Below are 19746 nucleotides of genomic sequence, written 5' to 3' on the forward strand. Positions count from 1 at the left end.
TGCCTCTTAAAATGCTGTTCATAGCATGATTATTGTTGACTTCTATTTTTGGTAGACTTTGGTTTAATATAAAGAGAGCAACTTTACACCAATAATGTCCTACTTAATTCTATCTTTCTCTGTTTAGCAAAAGTGCACATTAAGAATTTATAAAGCCTTGTTTGGAGATCTGCCAAGAAATATGTGTTTGTTGTTTGAGAATATTAATGTCTGAGTTCAATATAATGTCTTCGATGCTTGTATAATTTACAGCAAATGACAACATTAATTCTTCCTGTAAAGCGGAGAAAGCGCAGAGGTGCACAAACATCTGGTACAGCAGCGTGAACTTCTTTGTTTGTTTGTTTGTTTAGTAATGTAAAAAACACCCAGCAATTTCCCCCTTTAAACTGCTGAGAAAAGTCGAGCCTCATGACAGAATATTAAGAACATTCCTGAAGATAACCGCATGTTTTGCCACCCTTCACCCCCTCCGACTGGGAAGGCTGCAGCAATTATAAGGGATGAGGGAGGTAAATCGGTGACATGTAAAGGGATTTACTCCACTTTTAAAGAGTATTATGCTTCTCTGCGCGTATGCAGATGGTTTTATGCAGCTGACGCTCTCTTAGATGGTTGGTACATCTTTTATGATACAAGCTCGCATTTTCCCTGATACGGAGACAGAAGCTCAACGTGCTACTTTTTAACATCCACAAGTGTTTGCTTTTGACACTTTTGCCAGAGAGGAATTGGATTATACATGATGCTGTGAGTCACAAGTCAAGACGTTCAATAGTGTGAGATAATTACGACAAAAAGCGCATCTCCTCGGGCCCCGTTGGCAGCCTCGAGCTTCACAAAGTAACATCTATTTTGACATGAGAATGGCCCTCATGTTCCTACTTTACATGAAGGCAAGCGGAGCTCACATCAGGATTGTTATCAGGCTGTGTGCAGCAGCACACTCCGCTGCTTTGAGACAGGCTGTAATAAAGCTCCAACCCTCAGCAGAGTTTGGATTTGGGCCTACCTGAGAACAGAAAACAATCTCAAAGAGAGTGTTCTTGCTGTGAGGTTACGAAGACAGCCACTAAATGAACAACATAACTCATGAAAAGTGGCTCCCAGACAGACGTTGCTTTTATTGAGTATAACTGCAGCATTAACGTGCTAGTTTTACCTTGCTCAAGGGTACCTCGGCAAAACTCTGAAGGTGTTACCCAGAGTATTACCCATGCCTTGGCTGCACTGGGGCTTGAACCAAGGACCCTCCACTTCTTAGCCCAGCTCCCAAAAGACAGAACTACCATCACCCCACCCACATCCTCCACCCTCTATAATCTCTTGCTCCTTATTCTGGTCCTAACATCGTTTAGCATCTTCATTCCTGTTTCTGCCAGGTGGTCTTGCTGCAGGTCCTGGTCCTGGTTTCGTAACCGTCTTGATTAGATGACGCTGAAGTCAGAATAGCTTTCCGTCTTATTCAACAATAACCGACAAAGGAATAACTCGTCCACCGAAGGTTAAAGGTTCAAGTTTATGGTTAAACTATTCACTTTTTGTGATTTTTTTTCAATGCTGAGAGACCCACAGAGACTCAGTCCAGAAGGGAAATAATAATGGTAATAAAAATATTCCCATAATTCTGAAACTCTGCTGGACACTGTGGGAGTTCATCTGCTAGGACAACACCCTGCTCCCACACTCTTTAGAATAATCAATAAATAGCAAAATATGCTCCCTTTTAAATGTATAGATTTGTGTTTCCTCCCTGTATTATAAAAACACTGGAAAACAACCAACTTCTCTCAAAGCTCGACCCATTTTACCATTTTGCACCCACAGTGACGAAGATGATGCCGGTGAGGAAGAATCCCAATTGAGGTGTCAGGTGATCAGATCGGTCCCCTCTCTGACCTTCACCTGTGGTCTCAGGATCAATCGTCTCTGAGTGACAGCAAGGAATGACAAAGGGTTGATTGATAGGCCGGGGTTGTTATCGATAAGGGCTGACCCGGTCACAGTCACATCGAGGTGACGGCAGCTGGTGATCAGGACCAAACCTACGAATGAGAGAGTTGTGTCTGCTAGCGTTGGAGTAAATATGTATGGAAATAGTCTCAAATCCAGGCAAGGCTGTTGTCAGTCGCGCCCTTTGCAAATATTCAAAACACCCTGATGTACACAAGCGGGCTCACAACGCCCTGAGGAGGAGAGAGTGCATCAGAGCTGCTAAAACCGAGTGCAAACAGAGAGCAATGAGACATGAAATGCATATGGAACGAAACGTTCAGCTGCAGCAAGTCCGCTGTGATCATCTCCTATGAGTGTGTCTGATATATGTGTGTATCTACAACTAGAAGAGCTTTCAAACTGAAATTGCCTTTTTCGAGTAGAACAGAATGGCAGAGTGAAGACAAGCCCCGGATATGTTGTTCTACCTGAAATGAACCCCACCCCCCTAAATGTTGTGCTGAATAGTGTTGTTGAGTAGCAACATTTTGAGTTGCTGCACTTTTCTGGGAGTCATCAGGAAGACCTGCGTTCAGCCTTGACTGATGGCGGAGTAGGTTGCAATCATTCAGAGCTCGGCTTAAACCCAAATCATCCACGGCGTTGTAACCCTAACCCTGCCACCGTTTTCAGGAAAGCTGCAGGTTTGTCCAAAGAAAACTGAGGAAAAATGACCATAACAACAGAAAGTGTGTTTGGAAATAACAGCAGCAAGTTGTAAAAAAAAACAACCACATGCTATGTTACTATTTCCTGTAAATCACCATGAATCACCATCTTTTGTTCTTTGGTCTTCATAAAAGAAAATGCAAACCCCTTTGAAATGTTCACACTGTGCTCCTGCGTTAGCAAGACATGAAGGGTAAACAAAGGGGTCAGTGAGAGGGCAAGCCTGGATAGAGCTGCTATTTCTAGGAGTGCACATAAAACAGATAGGATGTATAAAAGGGCTTTAATTCCTCTGTTGGTAATGGGTTCTTACGCTGCCATTTCAATGCACCGTGTGCATGTTTTTCTGCACAACACGTCATCATCTCTGTAGCATCTACCGGTTTCCCCTCATTATACAGCACCATGTCTGATGCCAGAGAAAAGCTGCCTCGTATTATCTAGTTTACCTAGATATCTGGCTCTTGTTATTCAGGACAGCGCCAGCACTGATCTTGTTAATCACTTTGACAAACACTGCATCTCCAGTGTGGCATAAATCAAAGCAGGATACTGTTGTGGCTCCATCACTGGAACCTAATCTGAATATATCAGCTGGTGTCAAGTCAGGGACAGAAAATCCATATGCCCTCTGTGTGCAGAGTTTGTTCTGCTGCGAGCCTCCAGATATTGTCTAGTCCTGCGTATGACAGCATTGTGTCAGCCAGTCTTCACACCAAAGACAGCTGCTGGAGGATAACAACAATGGTAAAAAAATAAAAATAAAAAACATAAAAGCTAAATTAGGAATGAATGTCAAATTCAAACGTCATGTATTTCTAGAGTCAGAGAAGGCTGAGAGAGTAGATCGAAGGGTGTGCTTGATTCAGCACAGGTTTTTGTTGGAGGTTTTTGTGTTAGGTTTTTTTGTTTTGTTTTGTTTTTTAAAGCTGAGCTGCTGCAATCTAACACTGATTTTCATACCAAAATGTCATACATTATAGATAAGAAGCGTTTGTGTCTAGAAGGGAGTGGCGGCCTGGGGGCTTCAGTGGATCATTACTGCCATCTAGTGGAACTGGCTGGCCATGGAGGGAAAATATCTCTATCTATCTATCTATCTATCTATCTATCTATCTATCTATCTATCTATCTATCTATCTATCTATCTATCTATCTATCTATCTATCTATCTGTCTGTCTGTCTGTCTGTCTGTCTGTCTGTCTGTCTGTCTGTCTGTCTGTCTGTCTGTCTGTCTATCTATCTATCTATCTATCTATCTATCTATCTATCTCTTAACTATTTAACTGATCAACTATATGACCTGGGGGGTGAAGGGTAACCTAGACAACCTGCAGAAACTCAATTCTGAATCTGTCGCTCATGTTTTCCTGTCATTCAACCTGATACGTTTCGATTTGTGCGTCCATCGTCGGACAACGTTTGAAGGGAGGTGACTGGACCGTGCGTGGCCAGTAGGGGGCGCCATCAGAGCTGACAGGAATCGAGCGCTCGCGTTTTTTTTGAGTCCAGTTTCAGGCTTATTTGCATTATTTAAACACCCCCCCGCCCCTCCCCCGTTTGTAGGAAATGAGAGAGTGGTGGTCCAACAGCAGCGACAACAAAATAAAATGTGATTTATATGTCAATTATTGGGAGGGAAAGCAAGTGACGAGATATTTGCGTGTGACAAAACGCGAGTTTTGTGATCTTTTGCTTCTTGTTCTGTGGTACCAGGGTCACCCAAAGGTCATTACCTCACCTAAACAAGACACAATAAAACAAGTTTTAAGCATTCATTCGTTTATTGTGATCTAATTTCCTTCCATGGCCTCTTCTATTGTGTTGATCACAACTCCTAATTTGTCATAAGCAACAAACACAAAACAGTTGTCAGAGAAAATAAAGACCAGCTTTAATTCCTTCTTGCGATTGTGAGATACATTTAGAGTTTTCCAACCAAATGGAGATACAGTACATGAAAATTTCATTTCTGAGCTGTAGATGTTGCAGAATCAGCATAAAGTTACAGCAAAGTGTGTGTGTGGGGTTTTTTTTCTAACATTGTCTACAGCTGCGGGTTCAGAAAGTGCCGTGCTGGGTGTGCAGCAATTTTCCTAAATGATGCTAACAGTTGCAAACCTTTCTAGAAGTAATTCCTATTTAGTGGACTAATCCAACAAGTGTTTCCTCCCACTTATATATTTTATTTTATTTACACGCGGAAACAGAGATCCCAGTGACAAACTGAAATAATCCCATATTTTCATTGCCATGAAATTACAGACGGTGCAAAAACAGTTGATCCACATTCACTCAACACTTCAGAGTGTGCAGGACTGTAGTATAGTTTGTAGTGTACAGTAATAAAACTAGGTTATGGAACAGTTTTGCAAAGCTTTGGAAATATTGAACTGCAGATTAAAGATTAAAATGATTCTTTTTTTGAGGACAGACAACCCAAAGCTTTAAATGTAATTTAAATCTCAAAATGGAGCAACAAGCACAGCATCGCGGCCTTACACTTTAAAACTAGTGTGTTAAGGTTTCCGGTCGTTGCGTCTCCTAAAAACAGGACTGGATCACAGAGATGAGTACTGAGGTCTGTTACAAGCCCCGTTTAAATCATAGGTAACCTGAGGTGTGGAGCAGTCTGTGAAGAGGTTTGGGAAGGCCAAAGTGCAGAGTGAGTGGTCCTCCATGGGCCCACAAGGATCAGACGGGCAGTAGGCTGGCAACTGGTGTGGACCCGAACGCGGGCCGCTGCCTGCTTTCTTAGACGTATCAGAGCAACTAGTCCAGGGTTCTGGGTAGAGGAGACCACCAACCAAATGATGAGTGTCGTAGCAGGCGGGATCCAGGCCTCCGAGGTCCGGCTGAACCCGAAGCGGAATGCCTTGATAAAGGTCCTGCTCGCTGACCATGCTGCTGTAATCAGGACCCAAGAGGTCAAAGAAGTCTGCGGTCTCAGGGTTGGCTCTCTCCAAGTCTCTCAGCGTCATCCCAGACGTGGAGCTAACTTTTGAGCAACTGACAGGCTCAGTGAAGAAGGAGGGCGGCAGATTTCGGTGCCTCAGGGGTGGCTTCTTGGTCTTTTCGCCCCTCACATCCTTCACCGGGCTGAAAAGTGCTGCCAGGCTCTTGCTCTGCAAGCTGGCCTGGATCCCCTCACGCTTAGGGGGTGTTTTGCTCTGTAAAGGGCTGGACTGGGTCAGCAGGGAGACCTGTCTTTTAACTGGGGCTTCCGCTACATTTCCTGGTGTAATGATTCCGGTGCACCTCTTAATCTGCTTCTGAAGATACTTGCGGTGGTTGACCTTCCTCTTGGACTTCACCGGTTTGTCCAGGGCCAGCTTGATGTTGCTGGAGGCTGAGTCCATGAAGCTCAACAAGTCCCTGGTGGTCTCCCTGTAGTCCTCTTCGTTGTCAGCCTCACAGAGCAGACCCTCATCCAGACCCTTCTCCATATCGTACCCCATCACAGATCCAGGAAAGGCAAAATTCATGAACTGGGGGTTCATGATTGCAGTCTGAACAGCCATAACTCTGACAAGCCCGCCGGCTACACTTGTGGCATCCTCCGCTTCAAAGCATAGCTTTTCCGCTTCGCCGACAAATGCTGGGTTGTGATGCTGCTCATGGAGATCCTGTAAATATTCCGGAGTAGAAGTGAGAGGGTCTGAAGAAAGCAAAGAGATCTTTTAGTGGGCTGGACCAATGATGTCAGAACATCAAAGGGGAGGGGCCAAGAGGCCACAGGGTTTAACTCTTTGCTTGTGCCCGACCACCTGCATCTAAAGAGGGATTTGTCTAACCCCCCCCCTGCTGAGTTCAGGACAATGATCTCCGTCAGAACTTTCACCCAAGTTTAACTGTTTGCATGCGCTCTGGACCACAACAAGGCCGCGAGACTGGAGGGTGTTACGGTAACTGTGAGGGTCACACCAGCAGAAGCAGCTTCTCAGTTAATATCCAAACATGGCGCTCCAGAGAAATGTGCCAGCACAAATCCCACCAGAAGCTTTGAAAAGTCATTGCTCTCACTGATGATTTGGCCACCTTTGAGGCACCGTAGAACTGAAAGGAATTCAGCTTGCAACCCAATGCTGCGAAACTCCACACCCAAACAGATGCTGCTGTTGGGAGAATCTTCCTGACGGCTCGCTTGTGTCTTAATCTGCTCATGGCAAAAGTTGATTCCTGGTGCATTCCCAGGCCAGTGGGAATATCTGCCCTGGCCTGACAACCATTATGGGCTGCCTTTGACATAAAGCCCTACAGGGTCTAAATAGCCTCTATTCTTCCTCCCGGCTGTGAAAGGGAGCTTTGTGCCAGAGATTCATTAAATTGCACCTCACAACCCCTTCGCAGAATAGCGCTCAATAATGAACAGTCGATTTAACTAGAAAAGTGGCCGGAGCTGTTAAATTAAAGGGGAATAAAGTGCAGTTCACAATTTGTGCGGGGGAAGAAATGTTGACCTTAAGAAATCCGGGTATGAAACGTCTGTGGTAAACAACATATTTACAGGAAGCGTGTTAAACATCTCCAAAAGGCAAATATGCCTCCAGCATTTATCCAAATGTAAGCCTGTAGATGGAATTTTAAGTGAATATAAAGATATACCCTTTAGATGTATTTACTTATTACCTGATTTATCGGTTTGTCCTTCTCCGACTCCTTTTTGAATTAAAAAAGGTTAATAATTTAAAGACAATTGGGGTGGGAGGTGAATTATTTAAGAGATGGATGGAGACAAAAGTGAAACTGTTAGGGAAAGAGCAGCTTTCTTATGCTAATTTTGTTGAAAGAAGACAGTGAAAGCACTGATCTAATTATCTCTGGCCTGTAGCAAAAGTCTGTCTCCAAAAAGGAACCCAGAAAATCTCAAATCTGTGAGCAACCGGGTTTTTAAAGCAAAGAACCGCTCTGTTTAGACAGCTGGCAAATGAAAGAGCTCCCGATTGATCTCGGTTATCAGTTGGAGGAACTGGACTCGGAACATTTGACATGATCCAGCGGGCGAGTCCGGAGCGTTTAACAACCTCCATCTGTCTCGGTCCAACTCTGGCATCGTCACACTCAGCATCACAAATATATCCCCCTTTTCCTGCTCACAGTGCTGGGGCTTTTGTGCTGGCGAGTCATTCATGTCGCCGGGCGTGACGCGCAGATCCCGGAAACAAGATGCTGTTGTTGCATTAAGTGCCGTTGGCGAGGTGGGGGGTGAGGCGGATCAGCGAGGCCCAAAAAGCTCAAATATGAGACTTGAAAGTGTGGGTTTTTTTGTTTTTCTCATAGAATAATCTAAAATAATCCATCTAGTTAAAAGTGTGAACAATTTTGGGGACTTAATGCATCCATCCAGAACCATAACCTCCTCTTTGTCTCTTGAGGATTTACTTGTTCGGCAGAACCAAACCCTGGTGGTGTGTGTGGGTGTGTGTGCATTGCTCGGTGCACCAGGTTGTGACAGACACACAAGCTCTTCCTACAAGTGTGTGGTCCCCCGACGGAGCAGGGACTTCAGGGTTTGGGTGGAGCGAATACTAATAACACCTTTGACTGATGGCCAGTGTCACACACTTAGAAAAGGGCGGCAAAATTAATGACCTCTCAAAGTCCTGAGAAAAGTTTTGGACGGCATTTATTGGCCGAGACTCTGTCCTCCCCCACGTTTAACTAGGCTTTTTCTTCTCTCTCTCTCTCTCTCTTCTTACTGAGGAGAAATTTCCGTCAATCCTGCAGGAAAATGTTGTGAAGTTGGGCCGGTGCGTGGTGTCCGCAGGGTTAAGAAGTTTACTTTATCCTTCATGTCAAGTCTTAAGTCTGACATTAAAGAAAAAGAAAAGGGGGGGAGGGGGGAACTTGACACTAAACTACAAAAGGTTTCTTGGTCGCTGCTGTTTCCTGCCTCCATCCACCACCTCGCTCTTAACCTCCCATCAAGCCTTCTCGACCTCTCCGGCACCACAGGAGCTGTATTAATATTATGACCGGCAGGGGGGAACAAACCAGAGTCTACGGGCTGCTTTGGTGTTGCAATTTAGAGCCTTAATGGCAGGCAGAGAATGAATGTGCAGCCAGGGCGTCCCACAGGTTGTCCACAGGGGTGAGGTCAGCAGGTGTAGCTGCAATAACCTCCCACAATTCACTTTATTGGCTCCCTCTGATCGGGGTCTTATTAAATCTGAAGCATATGCAATTGTTCCTGCGAGGTGGAAGTAAGAGGAGAGTCTCAGTCTCTCTAAAACCTGAGAGAGTCTGCAGAGCAACAATAGGGGACCTCCTGCACGATTATAAGGCAATTTGAAAGATTATCCCATCATTTTTCAAACACCTTTAAAGGTGAATCAGACCCAGTTCATCATCCAGGAACAAATCAAGTTTAATAATCCAGTCAGTAAACATTGACCTTATCTTTACTGTAAACACTGACAAATATATTAGCTCCGAAACAAATTGGTGGACTTAAACCATTAAAAATTAAAGCAGGATGAATAAAAAAAATACGTAGAAAAAACACACTGTAGCATTAACAGCTGATTTCTGCATTAAAAGGTGCAGCACAGACACACTTTGTTAGTTAAAATCTTTGGTTTCACAACTGAATGTGCAGCCGTCACACAAATTAAAGCGACATTTTATTGGACTTCATGGACATTTTTTTCCCCCCAAATTCTATTTCATGGAATTAATGCAGTTTAAAGACTGATGCTCTGTGAATTTTTTTAGCGTGCTTGATCCACTTGTGAAAATAGTTCACCTCCAACGCCCGAGCGGCACGGACTGAAGGCGGGTCATGGTCGTTGGTGTAGCGGAGGTCTAAGTGATGCGCTCCATCGGGGATCAAAATGGAAATCAGAGAATCTGTTATGTTGTGATTCACTCCTCCAGCTGACCAGGGGTCCAGTCCTCCGTTACTGGAACACAGCAGCCAAGAAAGTCAGATTAAATATTCTCTTCACAGTATGAGAGCAGCAGCTAGATCCAGTTGGGTGAACAGTTGAAGGTGGTGGGGTCAGTTTACCTGAAGATGATGTTGCTGTGAGCGGCGATGTCCTTCCCTCCGTAAACTGTTCCTGCCCAGTCAGCTCTGGGCCTGGCGCCGAACCTGGCGTTGCAGCCATCAGAGAAGGCCTGGAAGTTCCACTCCTCGGGCTCAAACATGTCCTGGATGCCGTCCGTGCACATGGGCATCACCATCTCCGTGCAGGCCTGCAGACGAGGGGTTGGACAATGACATTCTGATGGATGAGGTGGAGAACAGACGCATCTCTGCACACCTGGTAGAACCAGCCGAGGAAACCCAGGCTGCCTGTTGCTGTCTGGGACGTGTTCAGACAGGGCGAGCTTCCTGTGTAGTTGTAGTAGACCTTTGTTGCCTGGGAGACGCCGTGCAACAGATGGTAGTCAGGTACGGAGCCGCTGAAGGACAGATACTTGCAAACCGCCTTGAAGACATTAGCAAAAAAAAAAAAAAAAAGTTTGAGGGCACGGTTACCGTCCGTTTTGGCAGAGCTTAAACATGTTGCGTTGTTTCATGAAAAGGTTGTTGTCTCGCGGCTCGTAAAACATTCTTGCACATAGAAAATGGTGGCGCCTGATTTGCATGTGGAATTCCTTTGACTGACCTTGAATTTACTGCTCTGATCTTGGCATGACGGGATAAAAGCACCCATTTACTCAAAGCCAACGTGCTAAATCATTGAAAGTGAATGGTTTTCTGTCCCCGGGACCCCAGCTGATTCCTCAGAATCAATCGCGTGGACGATAAATATTTGAACTACGGCGTTTATGTTTCATTTCGCTGCGTGTTGTTATGGTTGCGGCGGCGGCCCTGGCTGTTGTTGGGGACTCTTTGTGAGTACAAAAACGGAGCTTTCTTGTTTGGAGGCTGGAGGGGAGCTGCGCTGCTGTGGAGTTTGTTACTGAGGCTTTTGTCTGCAGGCTGGGGAGGAGTTGGTGGTCGATATGAGGAGGGTTGCAGACATGTCCGAGCAAAGATTTATACTGTGGAGAAAAAAAAAAAAAGCAACTGCTCCAAAGCATCTTCTCCTTACTTTTCAGATCGGATTAGGCTTATACATTCATCTCTGCCAACAGATTTCCCTCTTCTAAGCCCTCAATACTCCGTTCTCACACTCACCCAGATAATCACATTAGCTTTGTCATTAAAAAAGCTCCTCTCTGCACCCACTGCCTACACTGCTTAAACCACCCATCGGGGTCGTATATATTAACGACCAGGAGTCAAAAATCCCCCAAATGACCATTTAGTGTTTATTTCACCATCTATTCAGAGTCAAACAATAAACAAGCAAATAAAAAATACATCATGCATGTGTAGGTTTTTACGAGGAGACCATTGTTCGGGGGACACTGGAGGGGTTTTAAGGTACCAAACAAAGAGTAGGGGGTCAATAGCAGAGCTTGGTTTATTCACGTGATGTGGTTTAATCTGCTGCACCTAATTTAACCTCTGTGGTGTCACCAGCTCCTTTACACCACAGAGAATGTTTCAGTGTTAGCTAGATTCAATGGCTGCAGGTGATTTTCACCTTTTATTTTTATTTTCTGCCTGGAGCTCGTCGAGTGCTTTGTTTTAACCTCCCGAGGAGCTGCTCTGGGTGAGAGTTCCTCCTTCTGTGCTGCTGTGCCAGCGTTCCGTGAGAGCAACACCTCAGAGCTCTGAAGGAGTGTGCAAACGGGTGGAGCACCAGCGCACCAAAAGAATGGTGCTTTACTTGTTGCTGCTCGTCTGAAGTATACTTACAATCTCCAAAGCAGCCGGCTCCTTATGAATATTAATGGAGTTAATTGACAGCCGTGATAAACAAAAGCTTGGAAGGCCACAACAAACACTTGTGGCACAACAGTGCGAGTCTCACATTCATGGCAATTTAGGACAAAGCTGTCAGGCTGATCAGGCACTTAACCAAAATCAAAGCTACAATTATGTTCCATCAAACCACTAAATCCAAATCAGCAACTGGGTGCTCATTCTCTAAATGCTCCGAGTTGTATGGTTATGTACCTGAATGGGCCACGGAGGAAGAGGCTGAAGGAAATTGGCTTCATAAGGATAGTCCACCATGGCCAAATTCACCCAGGTCTCCTGAAGCCAGTTCTTGAAGCCGGCAATATCACTCTTGCTCTTAAGAGGAGCGCATAAACCAAATTCCTCCGACAGCCACTGAAGGCCAGACGCTTGTCAAAAGGAAAAAAAGATACATTTTATCATGCTGCAATTTCTTTTTTCATGTGCACAGCATTTCCTGAGCCTACCGAGCTGTATTATTGAAACCAGATGATGACAGTGGCAGGAATAACGGAGCCATCATTACAGTAAGACTTACCAGTAGAAGAGACATTTTCAATAGCCTTCCATGACATCCGGATGTTTTTATCACAGTCACTCCCGCTTTTGGCAAAGTCCTGTGTAACTATTTTATAGAAGTCTCCACAAGGCACCATCCCAGGAAACTGCCATATTGGTGCGGAGGATGCCAGCGCCCTGGAATCAAATCAGCAGATATTCAAATATGCATTGATTTTCTTTTCTTTCATCACAGAATAATTAGGTGACAGAGAGGATGCCCCTGAATTGCTGACTCAAACTCCTAAGACTTTAAAACCACCTCCACCTCTGCTACATGGTCATTAGGATCAATAGGAAGTCCTTTGAGCAAACCTTAGAAGGAAAAAAAGACCCAAAGTACCCATCAACTATACGAATATCCTACCCAACCACTATATGAGGGTATTTCATCCTGAACCAGGCAGCGAGCATCCCTCCATAAGAACCTCCGACTGCGATAACAGGACTGTTCTGAGCTCCAGGGAAAGTCGATTTCAGGTTCTGAACCAAGACTGCAAAATCTGCCAGGGCCTGTTCTGAGGTCAGATAGTTCAGGTGTTTGTTGTCCTGCAAACAAATGAAAAATAAAGTACTTTTGTTGGTGTTGTGCAAACAGGCTCGGCCGCTTTCCAGCTCTGGTGCTCACAAATGCAGAATATCTTAACAGCCACTGGGCTCAATGATGACTTTTTTAGGTATTTAAACTTAAATATTCAGCTTGTTCATTTCTATTAGGCAGCGAGAGCTATAAGTACACTTGATGCATCATCACTTACACTATAAGAGTCGGCACCAAATGGTAGCGACTCTCCATAGTAACGATGTTCTGCAAAAACCAGCATGGCACCAAACTCCTCTGCAATTTCCCACATAAAGCCCTAGGAAGAAAACAATGAGAGATGTTGGCTGGGACTTTCAGTGCATGCTGAAAAGCAGGTGGAATGCTCACGGTATTGTTGCAGAACCAGGTGATGTCTCCTTCGTTGCCGGTGTAGAAGAAAATAGGTCCTCCTGGCTGCTGCCAGTGTTTGTCAGCAATGAGGTATCTCTGCTTGAAGGTGCCATCCTCCAGGAATCCAAAGTGATCAATCTGTTATGTGAAACAAATGGAACAGAAAGGTAAATGAAGGACCATGAGAGCTCCGGTAGGCTGGTGACATTGAACTGTGCCAGATATAGTGAGAAGTGGCAGAGCAGACGTTTCATTAGAGGTTGAAATAAGGTCACATTTGTTCCAGTTTGTATGAGCTTTAATCATTTCATTAAACCTTGAGGATTTGGGTCAATCTTCCCTTTTTTAAAACCCGTCCGAGTCTTTATTAAACAACAGCAGAAAGAAATGAACTATTTCACAGAGATCAGCACAAAGCTTCTGCTTTGAAAGTGCCCCAAACACGGAATCCAAACTTTTCTTCTCCTTTTCTTGCTCACTTCCTTCTTCTGCGGATACAAAAGAGCTGCAACTTTAAGAGCCAATGACAGCAAAAGATTCAAGGGCCTCAATGTGCTCATTCAAGCTGCGATTCCTCAGCGCTTGGCAGAGATTTTAAGTGCGAGGCAACCATGAGACAGATAACATGAAGAGCAAAAAAAATAAAAGATAAATAAAAGAAGAAGCTACATTGTTTTTAGTCAATGCATAGTTTGATTTATCTCCTTAAAAAGTCAAACAGCTGCTTGACAGACATGTCAGCATTTTGAGTGCAGGACATGTATGTTTTATGATACTCAAATCATTTGTGGAAAGCCAAATTCACAACTGAATCCACAAGAGATTAAAACTGGTTACATAAAGCTCCTTCCCTGCTGAGTACTTTCACCAAATCTGTATGCACATCACACAGCAACGCTTTCACATGCTTTCATAAAAGAGGAAGTTCACATCCTGGTTACTTGCGCCGCCAAGTGGCCACCACAGGAAAACCTCCCATTTAAAAATGATTTAGGATATCACAACTGCTGAGGCCGCACTCTGAGTGTTCTAACACACACTGTTGTGTTGTTTTCTGTTACACACTGAGCCAGGAGGGAAATAAGTACAGCACAAGCTCCTCAAGTACAACAGGTCATCTGGAGGATGCTAACAGATGCTTCCATTTATTGTCTGGAGGCAAACTATAGAAGGGAGGAGGATTTCCTCTGGACACCATCATCGTGGGGTCTCCTCACGACAGCTAGTCCCATACGGAGAGCAGAAAGGAGCAAATGGCTGATGGTTGTTAGGTAAAACCAGCAGATCTGCTACTGAGAAACAGCGATTGTATTTGTTGGACTTGTTGAAAGATAAGAGGCTCTCGTTGGTTTGAGTGGGCCCCCCAACCAAAAAAAGACAGTGGATGTTGGACAGCAGGAAATTCAATTCTTCAGTTCAAATTGGTTGATGAGAAAGGATATTTCAAACTGCTAATTATATTTAGCAAGATATGAGATGTTTCTTATTCTAGTGGCGTAAACAAATGACTATTGATGACTATTCATTTGAAAAGCACATATTTGACGACGGAGAGTCTGTTTGCACAAAAGACCCACTATTACAGACATTATTTATACTTCTACTTTTAGTACTCCTTCCTTTTTCACAATTTTTTTGTCACCAGGGGAAATTTAATTAAATAATATCTTAAATGTTCAAATAAAACTGAAAGTGAGTGAGTGGTATAGTGTTACAAATGCAAGCACTGTGATGTGCAATTTAAGTTAGGTATAATTTACTGTAATTCATGTCAAACAGAATCAGAAGGATTGTAGCTACATGTGTGTAACATGGGTGATCAACCACAATCTTGTGACTGCATGAATCAGCATCACATGTCATGACGTTATGTTATGATCCACTTGTGTGAGCAGAGTCGCAGTAAACATTGAACAAAAATGGATGGAAGATTCAACAAGGTGCACCACAGAAAAGCTTTTCATTTCACATTTGCTGAGCGCTAAAGACCCTGGAGGGGACCTGGAGTCCTGGAAGCCAGACAGGATGGACACCGTAGTAGTGGCAGGAAGAGGCTAATTGTGATGGTTTTCCCTTCACTACAGGAAATGAGAGGGAAACGCATCTATTGTTCTGCAATACAACACATCAGAGCTCAGAAAGAGTTTATTAAAAGATATAAATGAAGAAAAGCAAAATCAGCAAGACTGCTGATACAAATAACTCATTAAGATGTGTAAGAACTAATTGATGACGTTGATCCACACATGAAAAGCATTCCACTGTAATTGGAACTCCTGGGGGATCCGACATGAGATTAAGCATTTTAAAGCAATTAAAGGCAACAACATAGACTTCAGAGAAGTGAAAGATAAAGATCCTCAGGGCAAAGGAACAAAATAATTCACTGCTAGAGAGAAAGCGGGTGCCTTACGTATGTTTTATGCTTACCTTCTGCTCAAAGTATAATGTTTTATAGCTTATGGGGATCCCCGCAGAAGAAGATGAACCCCCGCGTCTGGTGAAGAGCTGGGATTTAAGGGCCCTCACAGCCAAAGAGCCGAGGCAAAAAGTGAGGACGAAAGTAGTTAAAAGTGTTGCCAGAAGTCCCATCCCGACTCCAAACCTCACTGCCTTCAGACACAAATGACAACTGGATGATCCGCGTGTGCTGCCAGGAGCAACTCTGCAAAACAGGAAGTGAGAATATGTTGTCAGAACATTGAGAGAAATGTTTTAGGGGGGGCTTACCCGCTGCTCCAGTCCAAATGTCAGAGTTCTCTTTGTATAATAACTTACATTTGCTTTGATTTCCTTACCACCGGCTAGCTGTACATGCACCCAAACGTAGATACGCTCGCAAGGGTTGCTGGGAGTTGGAGTCGAAGACAACAGTTTTTAGAGCCACAAAATGTAAGACTCAAAGAAAAGTTACTTTTAAAAGGTATGGAACTTTTATTTCAAATTTGTGGGAGTAACTTTACCTGTTATTTGATTTAGGTCGTATTTAGACATTTTAAAACGTTTACAGTGGCAACTGGCCAATCACAGCACAGTGCTATTAGCCAATCACGATAGATTAAGGCGGGACAAACCAATTGGAATCGTCTAAATAAATATTAAAGTCAGATGAGGATAAAACGGCTCCAAAACTCCATATTTCTGATAAAAGTGTTTTTGTGAAGTAATTTCCAGCAAATTTCTTGGAACTGGCAGTGTATTAAAATTTAAGTTTAAATTCGCTAAATTCGATTTTTTTTTTTAAATATCATTAAGCTCAACCATTAAGTCATAAATGGCAGCATTAGCCTGAAGTTATTGAGGGTCTAAATAATCAATCCTTCACATATTTGGAACATTTACAGTCATCCAATTTAAAATCAATGCAATCACACATTTGTTTTAGTGTAATTATTTAATGTTATACAGAGTACCTTTTGGGATTTTTCTGTACACAAAGGAAAATAAGTACAATGTCCTGGTAGTGTCTCCTCTGTATTTCCCATATGTGCTGACAAATGCTGTTTACAAGACACTAACTGCTGTTAACTCTAAAAGTAAACTGCAAAACAAAAGGCTCACCTGTCGTAAAAAGGGATTACTGCAAATAAAAAGTATAAAAGCAAAGTGCTGAGATGTACTACAAAATCAAAATGTTACAGTTAAAATAAGAGTGCAGTATATGGCATTGTGCAATACAGTACATTACAGTTATGGCAAACATAAAGAAAATGTTAGACAATGACAATTATAACAAAACATGCCGGACAATTAAGAAATTCCACAATTAAACCATATAATGTCCAAGTTATAGGCCTGCACAAAACTACATTAACATGTACTTTCAAACAAATAAGTAGTGATACACTTTTATGGCTAGGCAGCAACAACAGAGGCCAAAAATATTCATTTCTATGCGTAAAATAGACAGTTAAAAAAAACGTTCACTTCTACTGCTGACAATATCAGAGGCCTTTCCAACTTTTAAACACTACAATTCCAATAACTGCAAGCACTGTAAGTCTGTTAGGAAATAAAAAACAAGGGTCATAGAACACCGGTTCAACATATATATGTTGATTTAGTTTATCTAATATTTTTTTTAAAAACTGTGTTTTAGCAGCAAGAAAAAAAGTCTTCCACTGGAACAAATATTTCACAGTTTGTAATGACGGGTGCAAAGAACCACACATGCGTGAAACATTGAGAGCTGCTGAGATGTCCTACATTTGTCAAAGCAACAAAAAAAAACTTACATGAATGATTGTGCAAGAGTTTAAGTCTGATTTTTTTGCAGCGTGAATAATTTGCAAAAACCGTAAAATATGTAAACTTATTACCTGCTGGTAATACAATACGTCCTGCACGATGTCATCAGGACGATGTGGTTGAAATGGAATCTGTAACAAACTGGTCACACTCTTCATCACATAATACTGCGAATGCACATCTGGACACAAAAATCCCGCCATGAAGACTCAATGAAGCCCTACTTCAATTCCTGGAAGAGGAAAGAGTTCTCCCTAAATGCAGCATCTTAGAATGCTTCTTCCTGGAAGGTCAAACTAAAGGTTACTAACCCCCATGTTTAGCTTAAAAACAAGGCATGAAACTAGAAATCACAAGACTAAGGAGTAACTTTAATGCCATCTGAGAGGGACGGAGGCATCGGGGGGGCTCAGCCAACTCCCCGTTACAGTCGTTCCTACCGAGTTACCACAGCAACCAGTCACTAAACGACGCTGCAGCAGCTCAGATAACTGATGGCTTTACCTTCTCCAGGCATCGGGGCAGTGTCATTGTTATCAAGCTTGTTCTGCTTGGCCTCCCGAATGAGTTCACATGCCAGGTCGAGGAAAAGTTTCTCCACATTGTCGGACTCTTTGGCTGAGGTTTCCAGGTAGAGCATGCTCTGAGACTGAGCAAAGTCTTCAGCCCGCTGTCTGACAACCTCCCTCTTCTCTGCCAGGTCGATTTTATTTCCTGTGGGAAGATGCAGCAGCCTTTAGTGCACAGATGTAACCAAAAAGCACCCCGTCTCAGGTCATCATGTGAGCGGTGACCGTCGAGTAGAGAGAGGTGCAGGTGGTGGCGCGCATGTGACCATGCACATGTGGGTTGGAGGGAAGCAAGAAAAGCCTGGGAGCTATTTATTTAAGGAAAATGTTAGCATGTATTCAGTCTTTATTTTTTTCCAAACATGAATGCACGACATCAAGCTTCATTCTTACCGACTAATATAGTCACCACTTGGTTGTTGGCATACTGCTCAATCTCCCTCAGCCACTCTGGAAGGCACCTGAAGGAGTCCTCACAGGTAATGTCATACGTAAGAATGAGGGCATTGGCACTACGGTAATAACTCTGAGTAATGGAGCGAAATCTCTCCTGGCCTGCTGTGTCCCATATCTGCAGCTGGAGAATAGAATGTCCAACATGAGTACCCCTCATTAAGCAATAGTTATTCGATTGTATAGATGAATTGATCTTTTCCCCGTACCTTGACCTTCTCCCCCTTAATTTCCACTGTTTTGATCATGAAATCTACCCCAATAGTTGCCCCTTGTCCAGGTGGGAAAAGGCCCTGTAAAAGAAGCCATAACAGTTTAAGATCTGCTGATCGATAACAAGTTTAACCAAACTTGTGTGATACACACCTGAGTGAAGCGGCGGACAAGACATGTCTTTCCAACTCCAGCATTTCCTATCAGAACTATTTTGAACAGGTAATCATAATCTTCCATGCTCATGCTAAACTGTAAAATGCAAAGACAAATACATTGGCAATACATTACTTTAAAAGACAACATGATTGCGACATTGGAGGTCCGCTAACGAGGCCTGAATCACCACAGAAACTAAACCAAGTGGTAACATCGTTATTAACGTACTAAAGGTATAAATGCATCCAACTTATTAAGGCTGCCTACAAACATCACTGGTACTCATCCAAATGGTAAAATCCAACAGCATCTATTAGTCGCGTTGTGGATTTTCGTTAATATTTTTGAGATATCTGATGATTTTTGCTGAGCAGATTTTCAGGGGGCGTGCATCAAATGGGGCATTAAGAAGCTAATGGATCTGTGTTTCTTCAGAGTTCACACACAGCAATATGTGCGTGTGTGACATGAAAACGAAACATCTCAAACTGTTGATTTCGGGATTACTGTGATTGCTGAACGCGAACCTCGTCACCATTTAAAATCTCTTTCTTTTTTTTTTCTTGCAGTTCAATTTAAGTGACATCTGCCGCAAATACACTGCGGGTTTTCATCAGCAGTCGCTATTCTTTTATCAAATTCGCCTGCACAAATAGCACAAATAACGCTTTAATTCTGCACAAGCTCCGTGTGAGTTAGCGTCGCATTTCTTTAAGAACAGCCTTATATTTTTAGTCTTAATTTCGTAGCCTTTAGGGCCAAGCTAGCAAAAGTAGCAATTAGCAGCAGCTACCGAGAGACTGGCCATTTTGATACTATTAGCAGACGCAGCACAGGAAAATATATATATATATATATATCTGAATCCTAAAACTGAACTGCGTTTCGGCTCCAGGATTATAATCAGGCTGCACTTACCCGAAACTCGGGGATATCCCCGGATTTAATGTTACAACCACTTGGTATGCATAGGTCAGCTCATCAAACAAGCGAAGGATCTGCTGGGCAGGGCATAATTCCTTTGGCTGGCTGTGTGCGTGTGCGTGTGCGTGCGTATCCTCAGCAGCAGCAGCCAGTCTGCGAGAGGGACAATTAATGATGTCATAAGCTCATTTTGTAAAACTCAGCAGCCTTCTACACGTCTGAT

At 43.3% G+C, this 19746-nt stretch overlaps 3 protein-coding genes across 4 annotated transcripts; all 3 read right to left on the minus strand.

The window, feature by feature from the left end:
• Positions 1–4537: 4537 nt before the first annotated feature.
• On the minus strand, positions 4538–6329 carry fam181b (family with sequence similarity 181 member B). Its single transcript, XM_003968656.3, has one exon. It carries the CDS (start codon positions 6184–6186, stop codon positions 5227–5229), a length of 960 nt encoding a protein of 319 aa, XP_003968705.3. The 5' UTR covers positions 6187–6329; the 3' UTR covers positions 4538–5226.
• A 2684-nt stretch (positions 6330–9013) lies between these two features.
• prcp (prolylcarboxypeptidase (angiotensinase C)) lies at positions 9014–15861 on the minus strand. Of its 2 annotated transcripts, none has more exons than XM_011608638.2 (10): positions 15736–15861; positions 15388–15622; positions 12955–13095; positions 12782–12883; positions 12391–12572; positions 12004–12161; positions 11682–11854; positions 9931–10098; positions 9675–9862; positions 9014–9567 (listed from the first exon to the last, which is right to left on the minus strand). In XM_011608638.2, exons 2-10 carry the CDS (start codon positions 15547–15549, stop codon positions 9339–9341), a joined length of 1503 nt encoding a protein of 500 aa, XP_011606940.2. In that variant the 5' UTR covers positions 15550–15622; positions 15736–15861; the 3' UTR covers positions 9014–9338. The 2 variants fall into 2 exon arrangements, with proteins under 2 accessions (XP_011606940.2, XP_003968706.2); XM_003968657.3 differs by having other exon boundaries at positions 15388–15570; positions 15688–15824.
• A 475-nt stretch (positions 15862–16336) lies between these two features.
• rab30 (RAB30, member RAS oncogene family) lies at positions 16337–19671 on the minus strand. The gene is made up of 5 exons (XM_003968658.3): positions 19518–19671; positions 18594–18692; positions 18437–18520; positions 18168–18351; positions 16337–17919 (listed from the first exon to the last, which is right to left on the minus strand). Exons 2-5 carry the CDS (start codon positions 18684–18686, stop codon positions 17669–17671), a joined length of 612 nt encoding a protein of 203 aa, XP_003968707.1. The 5' UTR covers positions 18687–18692; positions 19518–19671; the 3' UTR covers positions 16337–17668.
• Positions 19672–19746: the final 75 nt, after the last annotated feature.

This window comes from Takifugu rubripes, chromosome 11, assembly GCF_901000725.2.
Source record: "Takifugu rubripes chromosome 11, fTakRub1.2, whole genome shotgun sequence".
NCBI lineage: Eukaryota > Metazoa > Chordata > Actinopteri > Tetraodontiformes > Tetraodontidae > Takifugu > Takifugu rubripes.

Excerpts from the sequence above, each read along its gene's own strand:
- rab30 (XM_003968658.3), bottom strand. The coding sequence starts at position 18,686 with ATGAGCATGGAAGATTATGATTACCTGTTCAAAATAGTTCTGATAGGA. Across the intron at positions 18,352-18,436 it reads TTAAGGGGGAGAAGGTCAAG|CTGCAGATATGGGACACAGC; the intron begins GTACGGGGAAAA and ends TCTATTCTCCAG. Across the intron at positions 17,920-18,167 it reads AGTGGTGACTATATTAGTCG|GAAATAAAATCGACCTGGCA; the intron begins GTAAGAATGAAG and ends ATCTTCCCACAG.
- fam181b (XM_003968656.3), bottom strand. The coding sequence starts at position 6,186 with ATGGCTGTTCAGACTGCAATCATGAACCCCCAGTTCATGAATTTTGCC.
- prcp (XM_011608638.2), bottom strand. The coding sequence starts at position 15,549 with ATGGGACTTCTGGCAACACTTTTAACTACTTTCGTCCTCACTTTTTGC. Across the intron at positions 12,884-12,954 it reads CCTGGTTCTGCAACAATACC|GGCTTTATGTGGGAAATTGC; the intron begins GTGAGCATTCCA and ends TTTTCTTCCTAG. Across the intron at positions 12,162-12,390 it reads TACCCTCATATAGTGGTTGG|GGCGCTGGCATCCTCCGCAC; the intron begins GTAGGATATTCG and ends ATTTGATTCCAG.